Source organism: Gossypium raimondii, chromosome 8, assembly GCF_025698545.1.
Source record: "Gossypium raimondii isolate GPD5lz chromosome 8, ASM2569854v1, whole genome shotgun sequence".
NCBI classification, from domain to species: domain Eukaryota; kingdom Viridiplantae; phylum Streptophyta; class Magnoliopsida; order Malvales; family Malvaceae; genus Gossypium; species Gossypium raimondii.
Window position 1 is genome coordinate 39,632,114 of NC_068572.1, and position 10,932 is coordinate 39,643,045.

General features: G+C 31.1%; 2 protein-coding genes across 2 annotated transcripts; one reads left to right on the forward strand and one right to left on the reverse strand.

The window, feature by feature from the left end:
- The first annotated feature begins 3,706 nt into the window (after positions 1-3,706).
- On the forward strand, positions 3,707-6,549 carry LOC105791416 (rho GTPase-activating protein 2). The gene is made up of 4 exons (XM_012619480.2): positions 3,707-4,126; positions 4,906-5,026; positions 5,136-5,486; positions 5,591-6,549. Exons 1-4 carry the CDS (start codon positions 3,798-3,800, stop codon positions 6,110-6,112), a joined length of 1,323 nt encoding a protein of 440 aa, XP_012474934.1. The 5' UTR covers positions 3,707-3,797; the 3' UTR covers positions 6,113-6,549.
- Positions 6,550-9,088: 2,539 nt separating this feature from the next.
- LOC105791417 (uncharacterized) lies at positions 9,089-9,990 on the reverse strand. The gene has a single exon (XM_012619481.2). The coding sequence runs from the start codon at positions 9,833-9,835 to the stop codon at positions 9,371-9,373; it is 465 nt and encodes a 154-aa protein (XP_012474935.1). The 5' UTR covers positions 9,836-9,990; the 3' UTR covers positions 9,089-9,370.
- Positions 9,991-10,932: the final 942 nt, after the last annotated feature.

Below are 10,932 nucleotides of genomic sequence, written 5' to 3' on the forward strand. Positions count from 1 at the left end.
GGAAAGGAGACAAGGTATTCTCACTGGTAGTAGAGGCGCGGTAGCGGTCTTGGAAGTTCAAATCAGTGAAAGTGATGAAATTTTGGGTCTGATAAAATAAAGAGCAAAACGTATGAGAAGATGGAGTGAGGGCAAAATCGGTTTAAGTTTACCTCTGCAATCAATGGAAGGAAGCGTCGGAGAGGATGAAGCTTGATGAGGCGGAAAAGATTACCTCCTTCCGCTCATCGCTTCTCGATCATTGCAAGAAGCGAAAGAATGGTGAAGCCCTTTGGTCATCGGTACCTTTAGGTGGGAAGAAGATGAAGGCGAATCGATTTGGTTGGAAGAAGATGTGAAAGCGTGAAGGTGAATCGATTTGGCTGATTTGAGGATATGAAATCGACGAGAAATTTTTGGGGAGAAGAAGGCAGGCTATTTTGGTCTCAAAATTAAAGAACAAAACGGTGAATAGCTATTACAAACTAAAAGTCGAAATACCTATTACAATTTCTTTGAGGAATAGGCAAGGAATAGCAAAACCTCTGATTTGGTAAACGGTGAACCAAACGGCGTGTTGGGTGGGGCCACCGAATTAGGGTGTAATGGATTAGCCATTACACCCAACCAAACATGGTGTAAGATTAAAATTTCGAAATTCGAAATTAAAATCTTGGGGCTAAAGTTGATTAAATTAAAGTACAAGAACTAAATGCACAAGGACTAACAGAAAATTTTGACCAAATTTAGCAAATTTGTATCCGTGTAACTTTATCATTTTATATTTTTGTAGAGCATACTGTTCATTTTAAATGCATAAAGAAATATAATATAAGTTATATTAGTAAATTAGCCCCTAAACTACACTTCAATTTTACCTTGGTCCTTAAAGATTTTTTGTCTACTTAAATTATCAAATTTGTCCAATTTCATCCAAAACGAATATGTTTTCCCATAAAAGCACACCAGGTGTCATGTCCTTACAGGCTGCTATTGTTTTTGTTTTTGGTATTAATAATTGAGGTGCCACTAAAGATTAATCCGAATTTAGGGACCAATTCCTTCAATCACGCGAGGGAATGAAAGACATAAAAGAAAGGAAGTAAACCTTATTGGAAATATAAAGTATCAAATCAAAGATTGTCCTTTGCCTTTTTATCCCAAGCCCCACTCATTTTTCGTCAACGGGTCTATTTGCCTTTATTTAATTACTTATATCTTAATTTGGGAAATGAGTATTGTTATTAGGGTTTTTTTAATTAATTAATCTAAATTAGTAGTTTTTACCTTTTTAATTCTCATTCCTTAAAAATAAAAATAAATCAACTCTTGATTTTTCCCCAACATTAATATTTTATTAAGAATTTAAATACAAAACTTAATTTAGAAAAACACAAACATCCTGTATTTTAATTTGGGTATAGATTAATATTTGTATTTTATAAATACCATCCTATTATTAGTGGTTTCAAATATCAAACAAATAAAAAGATATTAGCACTCTTTTTTTTTAATCTAATTGATTTTTTAAAATTTTATAAGTGATTTTATGCCATATACATAAACTTTGGTCCAATGTGTAATATCACACGTGAACTTTGATTTTGTGTAATTTTATACTTTCAATTTTGATTCAATTTTCACAAATCATTTACAATATTATCGAATGAACACCATTTTATATTGATATATTACATAATTAAACAATTATATTATTCCAATATGAAAATAAATGTATGTATTTATTTTTAAAAGCGTACAATTGAATTAAAATTAAAATTTTATGTATACATATGAAAATCAATTCAAATCAAAATTCATGTATCAAATACACATCGTACCAAATCTCATATATAAATTTGACATTTATCCTGATTTTAATTATAATTGTGACCGTAAAGATTAGTAAATCAATTATAAATAATAAACACCAGGAATGGCCTTGACCCTTAGATTATTGGTATAATGCCATTTTAGTCCTTTTAATTATAAAATATTAAATTTAAGTCTTTTAAAAAAAGTTTACCTTTGGCTCCCCAAACTAATAAACTTTTATTTTAACTTCAATAACAAATTCTAGCTTTGTCCACGATAAACACCAAATTATGTCCCACTTATCATACACTTACTAATTATCAATGGTGAAAAAAACTCTGTTGAGTGTATATAATTTCTTTTAAATGGAATAATAATTTTTAAAAATTAGTAATTTAAATGGTCATTTAACTATTTAAAAGTTTTCATTTAAGTTACTAAACTATTAAAAGCATTATTGTATGGCCTTCTCTGTTCATACCACTTGCACCAATTGAAAGCTCCCATTCTCTTTCTTTTTTACAGCTTAGTTTTTTTTTCATGAAACAACTTTGAATGTCATGAATCTATGAACCAAAATCCAAACAAATTTCTTCTCTGATCTTCGGCATTGATCGTCATATCGACTTGGATCTAAGATATATTCTTCTACTTGTCAATGGGTATTGATCGACCGTACTAATTATTACTAGGAGCTCGCTAGCCAAACTTTAAAATAATACTTAACAATCTGTGACTTAAATAAAAACTTTCATATAATTTTGTGGCTTAAATGAGAACTTTTGAATGATTCAGTGATCATTTTATAACTTTTAAAAATTGAATCACCAAAACGTAAAATTACTAATAGTTTATTATTTAAGTGTTGTTTAGCTTTTAGATTATACTTATATCAATTTTATGATTATTATTAATGATTTATATTATGTTTTAAATAAGTAAAGACAAATAAATAAAATATTATTGACTTAAAATTTTCAAAATTTTAATATATTTTTAACATTTCAACTGTATTTGTCTATTATATTACATTTTTTCATGAAACTAAATCAATTTTAATTTAACATGAATTTATATGTGAATTTTTATTTTGAGTTATTTTTATATGCAATTTTGAATTAATTCAATTTTCATAAATAATGATATATTTAATAATATAACCAAAAGTAATTAAACTTTTCGAATCAAAACATGCTAAGGGATAAAAAGATTAGGTCAAATTCTATTATTAATCCTATACTCTCGATTTAGTTTTTGCATTTTAATTTTGTCAATTTTAATATATATATAAATTTGGTCAAATTTAGTCCCTATATTTTTAGATTTTGAAATTATAATATCAATCCAAACGATAACAAGTAAATTTTATAAATAGTCTTGTATTATACATAAAGTTATAGATTTAATTCATGTTCTCCAATTAGATCGATTTTATTTTCTATGCTTTTCAACTTTCAAAATTTTAGATTGACGCAGACTACAATTGTTAAGTCCATTAATTGGTTTTTGCCAATAAAATGTGAAAATAACAAGTTGACATAATAATAATATATTAGCAATACCAAACTTAGAAAATAGAAGAACTTAATGAATTTAACAATTACCATTTAGTCAAGACTGAAATTTTAAAAGTCAGAAGTACATTATTAAAAATGACTAAATTAAAGTGCAGAGACTAAATCTATACCCTACATATAATTGAGGGACTAAAAGCGAAATTTAACCAGAAAAGTCCGTATAATTGTGCGTTTTGGGTACGTGGCATTCTCGAAATATTAGGACAACCACAAGGCCAAATGCAAACGTTCACTGTAGATAAAGTAAAAAAGATAAAATTTGAAAAACAAGTGGCCGTTAGTAATAAATAAATAAATAAATAAATAAAACCTTTTTCACTTGCAAACTCTCTTATACTTAAATGCAACACAACAAATAACTCGTTACGAAATTTAAAACCTCGTGATTCTTAAGAGGGAGAGAGAAATCCAAAGCCGATTGAGATAATGACTGCTCCAGTAATGGTGACCAAAGGAGGTGGCTGCGGTGGTGGTGGCAGTGGTAAGAAGCGACGAGCTAAGAACTCCGAGGAAGAGCAGCAGCAGAACCAGATTTCCGTTGCGGCGTTGCTTTTAGCCGCTTTAAGGAAATCCATGGTGTCCTGTCGTGTTGATGGAGAAGATGAAGCGATGCATTCCGCCGTTAATAACATGGAAATCGGGTGGCCAACCAACGTACGACACGTAAGCCATGTTACCTTTGATCGCTTCAATGGGTTCTTGGGTCTTCCCCTTGAATTCCAAGTTGAGGTACCGGGTCGGGTTCCATCCGCTAGGTAATTTCTCCTTGTTGTTTCTTCTTCTTTTTTAAATATATTTCAAGTGTTTATTTTTTTAAAATACAAATATGAAGTGCTAGAGTGAAAATTTTATGCTCAAAATTTTAAATTGAATTGTCAATTTTTTAGAGGACTAGAAATGCAATTTACCATATTATTTTTTATGAAAATTTTCTTTCTCCTTTTTAGTAACTAGAAACTTAAAAAAGGAATCACCAGAAAGATATGCAAATTTTTAATTAAACTATAATTTCTAGTTAGACCTTTTGCCTTAATTATATTTAACTGTTATATATTTATATATAATTTTATAAAATAATAATCTCTATTTTCTGTATTGATATCTTTTGATTTAATGTTGCAGTCATTTTAAAAAATATCTACCAATATTTATTGTGAAAAAATTTTGGATTTTCAAAGAAATTTTGTTTGATAATTATCTGAAATCAAATTTAGGTTAAATTATCGTTTTGATCCCTTAGCATAATTAGGGCCGTTAATTATTTCTGTTAATATACTAACATGATTTTTTCTTTTTAACACAAAAATACATTTCAGACAAAAGAGGTGCTTTAAAAAAAAATCAAAATTTTAACTAAATTTGAACTATCTAATGGGATTATAAAAAGTGGATTAAATTATGACAAATTAAAGTACCGGGACTAAATCCCAAATCTGAGCATTGTAGAAGGACCAACCAGAATATCCTCTTTTATCACTTTCCTCTATATTTTACCCACGTAGTCCTTAATTGCAGATATATTTTTTCCTTGCAGTGCGAGTGTGTTTGGGGTCTCAGCGGAATCAATGCAATGCTCATTGGATCCAAAAGGGAACAGCGTCCCCACTATACTGTTGCTGATGCAGGAGCGGCTTTATTCACAAGGAGGGCTTCAGGTTTTCATTATTTTCATTTTCGTCCCAACTTTAGTACTTAGTATTACATCTATATGCAATTACCCTGGTTATATGATGTTATTGCTGTTTAATTTGTTCTTGTTTTCAGGCAGAAGGGATTTTCAGGATAAATCCTGAGAACAGCCAAGAGGAGCTTGTAAGAGATCAGTTGAACCGTGGCATTGTGCCAGATAATATCGATGTTCATTGCCTTGCAGGCCTTATCAAAGCCTGGTTCAGGGAGCTTCCTGCAGGTGTGTTGGATGGACTTTCCCCAGAACAGGTTCTTCACTGCGATAACGAAGAGGAGTGCGTTGAGCTCGTGAAGCAACTGAAGCCAACGGAAGCCGGATTGCTCAATTGGGCAGTCGACCTTATGGCAGATGTCGTGGAAGAGGAGGAAACGAACAAGATGAATGCAAGGAATATTGCTATGGTTTTTGCACCAAATATGACTCAGGTATATATATATTTGGGACGTTGTTGGATTAAAGATTGTAATTAAAAACTGTTTTTGTAAAAATAAAGCATTTGATGTTTGATTGTTTTTCTCTCTTGGAACAGATGTCCGATCCGTTGACGGCTCTGATGCATGCTGTTCAAGTAATGAACTTGCTCAAGACCTTGATCATGAAAACGCTACGAGAACGAGAAGAGACCGCGAGTTCATCTCGTTCATTCGATCATCACACAGACGAGGAGTTCGATTGTCGTAGTTTAGATGAGATGGATATGAGCTGCGAAGGGCCTATATCTGATTACGATAATTCCCTTTACGGTAACTATAGCGGAGATGACGAGGAAGACGGAGTAGAGGCATTCGGTGAAATAGAGGAATGCTTCTTGAGGCAACCGGAGGATGAGAATAACAAGGACGCCACCTATAGTTTTCTGGAGAAACCATCTGATGAATCACATACTAGTACTCCTCCAGGAAGTTGGACGGGCTGCAATCTCGAGTCCAGCATTTCATTTACCGATAGCAAGAACGAGAATTCGGGCTCAACTACAAGTGATGGCGAGGACAATGATGGTGTGGATATGATGGACAAACTAGTCGAGTCTACAACACTCAACGTTATTTAGAACAATACCGACATCCTTTCGATCACAGTTGCTTTGGTAAATCGATAAAGTTGGGTTTTGGTTGAAATTCAGGTAGGGGAAGTATTGGTTTTCTGGGGATTGTTTGTTTGAATCATTGGTTCAGCAAGGGCTGAACTTTGTGGTGTGTTAGTGTTGTTTTCGGCATGTCCCGGAATTCTAACATCGACTGGATTAAGATTGGATAAAATCGGGTCCGATGTTAATGTACTTGTATAATACATCTAGGCAGATGTGCAAAATTAGGGAGTTAGAGGGAAAGGTGTAATGTTTTAGATATGGTTGATTTGTAGTGAATAGGGGTCCATCTAAAGTCATTTAGATTTGGTTGTGCACTAGCTAATTTCAGTATGTAAGTGTCTTATAATCTCCTTTCTAGCAATCTATATGATAATATATGTTGTTGGGCTTTTTTTTTATTTTTATATTAGGATATCTTTGTTTAAAATTATGTGATATACTTCTTAGTCTAACGACAATATAAAACCAATTAAAATAGAATTGAAGGAACTTTTATATATATATATATATCAATATTTCATTCAAAACTAACGAAATTTTAACGTTTAAACCTCAGACTTTTACTAAACATCGTAGCCAATCGCATTCTCTCTCTCTTTTGTTAATTTAAATATTTTTATGTTAAATTTATGTTGGGGAGAATGTTGGAAGCAAATTAAATTAGTTAATATTAAATGGATTAATTTAGTTTGTGTATCATTAAAAACAAATAAAATAAGATCAAATTTCAACAAATTAATATTTATTATTTACTGTTTATCGAGTTAATATTTTGAAGTTTTTTATGGTTTTATAAATAAAATCTTTTGTTTGGAGTTGAATTACAGATAATAAATAAATTTCATGCCATTTTTACACCATAAATGTTAACTTTGTTACATATTAGTCTTATTTTATTCTTGGGTAAATTACTTAGTTAGTCACCTTAAAATAGTATCGTTCTTATTTTGGTCACTCTAAAATTACTATTTGTCAATTTAATCATTGTTGTTACAAAAATTTATTCAAAATGATCACCTAACCATTATCTCATTAACGGATTGCTAATTGGACCTACCATGTCAAGCCTTTTTTCACTAAAAAAAGGACAAAATAAAAAATTATTTTTTTAATCCTTTAAAATTATAAAATTTTCCATCATCTTTCATTTGGCTAAACTTTCTCCAAGTTAGGGGTGTGTTCATAATTAGGTTAAAATCGAATTAACCAACTAAACTGATCTAATTCAGTTAATCGGTCGGTGGTCAAATTTAATTCGGTCGGAGGTCGATTAATGATTTTTTAAAATTTCAATTATTAGTTAATTCGGTTCGAAATTTCATAATTAACCGAAATAAATAATATATATTATATATAATTGTTAACTTTTTATTTGGTTGTTAATTTTCAAGATTTATGTAGTGTTTTTAATATCTTATTTGTTATTTTCACCACTATTTAAAGTTTTTGAACTATTAAAAAATAAAATAAACGTTAAAAATATATTTTTATATATTTTATACTTATTTTAATGAAAAGACAAAAAAACATATAAATTTATAACTGATTTAACCGAATATTAGATTTGATTAATGTATTAAAAAAAACAATTAAAGATTAATACTCAAAAGCACAGTTTCAACCAATTCCCCATTACCATCTTCTGGTTCGAATAAAACCGATTTCGGGACATGAGAAAAGTTAATACAAAATCCGAATCTTTTCGCCTATTTGCTTTCTTCTTCACAGAACTTGCTCCAGCTGACTTGTGTTTATGGTTGCCATTGCCGGAAGCTGGTGCTGGTTCGGCTCTAATCGACAGAGCGGAACAGCAGTTGAATTGAAGTAATTTTGGTTAAGGCCAGGCGTAGACTGGGATACTTGTTTTTACTGGAAGGGAAAAATGGTGAAAACCCCGAGGGGAAACAAAAACACCGTTCATTACTTTCGAAATACCCATGTTCGCGTGAACCAAATTTACACAAAAATCAGGAATTTTAACCAAAAAAATTGCCTTTTTCCTCAAAAACAAGAAATACCCATTTCATTTTCCTCAACCCCACACATGTTCGTCCACAAAACCAGTGCCCTCTGTCAAACAAAATTACACAAAAATCAAGCTTTTCAACAACTTCTTTTTCCCTTTTTTCAAGTCACTTTTATGCACGAAATTAAGCTCCCGTTTTAACCAAAATTAAACAAAAAAATAGGGGTTTTATCCAAGAAAAAAGAGAGAGTATGAATCAGTTTACTCAGATCGATCAATCTGGGTTCCAATCCAGCGGTCGGCTAGTATGCCATTGAAAGGGAAGCAAGGGGAGGACGACCACCATCATGGAAGATGACGTTGGTTGAAAAGATTAACTTAAAATTTTGTATCTTTTGAAGGGACTAAAAGAAGAATATTTCATTTTACAAAATTTCCAACAATTCGTTGGGAGAACATTTTGAACAATTTTATAATTAAATTAAAAAAAAAATAGGAAGTGATATTAGATTAGAGTAAGTAAGAAGAAAGTTGAAGCTTGATTGTTTTAAAGAGTTAAAATGATTTAGTCCCGACTTCACCTATATAAAAGTTCCCAATGTGAAGAGTGAAAATTGAATTATAAGTTTTTAAAGGATGAAATTACCCCAACCCCTTGTTATTGCACCAACCTTTGGTGTTTGAAAGTAATTTTTCAGCTGCAGTCTATAAAATTAATGTGGTAACTCACTGAGTTGAACAATGTTAGTTCAACTAATACAAATATGTATAAAGTTGAAATAATACGGTGATTTTGTCTTTTTAACTTACAGAATGTTCGATTAACCAAATGAATCACCTTTTTTTATGGTAACCAAATAAATAACTTAAATTTTAGTTTTTGATACCAATATTCACCATTATCAAAAGCCAATATAATAATAATAAATGTATTTTTGCTACAATTATTCATTTTTTGAATCCATACCAGAAAATGCCAGAAATATTCATTGCCTGGCTGCTCCAGCTCTCCATTGCAGATTTGCAGCAAACATTATTAACTGCAAAAATAAATTTATAAAAGAAATAAACATCTATTGATTCATTTGATTTTCTTTTCCTTATATTTACAATTACCATTCATTTCAATTTTTAAAAAAGAACTAAAAAATACGGTGATATGTAACCAAAAGAAAAAGACGACTGATGAAAGCTTGTTTAGCTAGCAAGAACAAAAAATAAGAACGAAAAAACAGGAAGAAAACCCAGATTTTCTAGGAAGCCAAACAAGTTTCCCAAAAAAGCCTGTTCTTTTCCATCTCATTCATGGTTTCGCTTGAGTTTTCAGCTGATGAAGAGGATTTCTTTTCTTTCCCCACACCAACTCCTTCAATACGTTCATCATCCCTGCAACCTTTTTTATACAATTGAACCTCCTTTTGCTCCACCACCCCATCGTCGTCGTCGTCGTCATCTTCATCATCGACACCTTCAACAACATTTGCAAATTTGTTTTTTAAGCTACCACCAATCTCTCTAACACCATGAACAACATCAGGTGCAGTATCACAGCTACATGACTCTGCATCACCATCATCATCATCATCACCATCATCATCGTGACTGATATCAACCATGGCTGGATCGGAACTACAACCGGATTCCGAATCGCCGGTGGCCTCGAAGAGCAAGAAAGAAGACACGTCAACAGCTTTACTTCTTCTTCTTCGGATACCCATTAATAATCTGTAATTACCAAACCACAAAAAACAAAACGGAAATTCAAAAGAAAGTTTTCAGTGGTACTGACTTTGGGTTATTTAAGCCTTTGCTATATACATCAGAATGTTTCATAAGTAATAATTAAAAAGAAAAATAAAATAGGAGGAGGGAAGGGTGGGCTACTATTGGAAAATTTTATTATATTGAAAAAGAAAATTTTGGTTTCTAGAAGGAAATAAATATACGCTAACGCAACGGTTGATATTGATAGAATCACAGTTCAGAACAGAGTAGGCCAGGTCCCACCCTTCTAGAAGCTTAACAATCACATAAATATCAAATCTTCTAGAACCCCACGTTCCTAATTATATTTTTTATTATTATTATGGCAGTTTCTTTTTTGTTTTATTTAAAGAATAAAATACTCATAAATGTCAATTTTTAAAAAAAAAAATTACTTTATTAGGTCAATTTTTGAGAAATTTACAGGAATAAGTTGATTTAACGAAAATGCTTCTAGCTAAAAACATTTTTAGGTGAAATGTAGAAAAACACTTCCAGCTAGAAGCATTTTCAGCTTGTTGCCAGTAAAATGCCTCCAGCTGGACGCGTTTTTGTCAACTCACTTAAAAGCGCTGCCAGCTGGAATTGTTTTCCCAACAGTAACCCCACAACGGCTACTTGTCCCACGGCTAATTAAAGTAGTCGTTGACGCCCCCCACTCCCAACGGCTACATCTTCTTAAACCCTATAAAACCCTCTTACTTTTTTCTCACAAATTTCTCTCAGATATCTCTCAAATTCTCTGTTAAATTCTTACTTTAATTTTATTTCTCTCTAAATTATATTTTTTTATCAAAATTATCTTAATATTTTCGCAAATAATTTTTTATTAAAAATTAATTCTTGTTTTTTGAAATTAGAAATGGTTGGATCTCTAATCCATTTTGATGGCAAGCACATTTCGGTTGATCAATTGCAAATGGTAAGAATATTTTTTAATATATTTCAATGTTGTTTAATTTTTTATTTCATTGTTATATTTAAATTTAATTTTTTTGTAAATGTACAAAATATCAAATTTTGTAGTGTTATATCCGTAATCTACCCACTC

Excerpts from the sequence above, each read along its gene's own strand:
- LOC105791416 (XM_012619480.2), top strand. The coding sequence starts at position 3,798 with ATGACTGCTCCAGTAATGGTGACCAAAGGAGGTGGCTGCGGTGGTGGT. Across the intron at positions 4,127-4,905 it reads GGTCGGGTTCCATCCGCTAG|TGCGAGTGTGTTTGGGGTCT; the intron begins GTAATTTCTCCT and ends TTTTCCTTGCAG. Across the intron at positions 5,487-5,590 it reads TTGCACCAAATATGACTCAG|ATGTCCGATCCGTTGACGGC; the intron begins GTATATATATAT and ends CTCTTGGAACAG.
- LOC105791417 (XM_012619481.2), bottom strand. The coding sequence starts at position 9,835 with ATGGGTATCCGAAGAAGAAGAAGTAAAGCTGTTGACGTGTCTTCTTTC.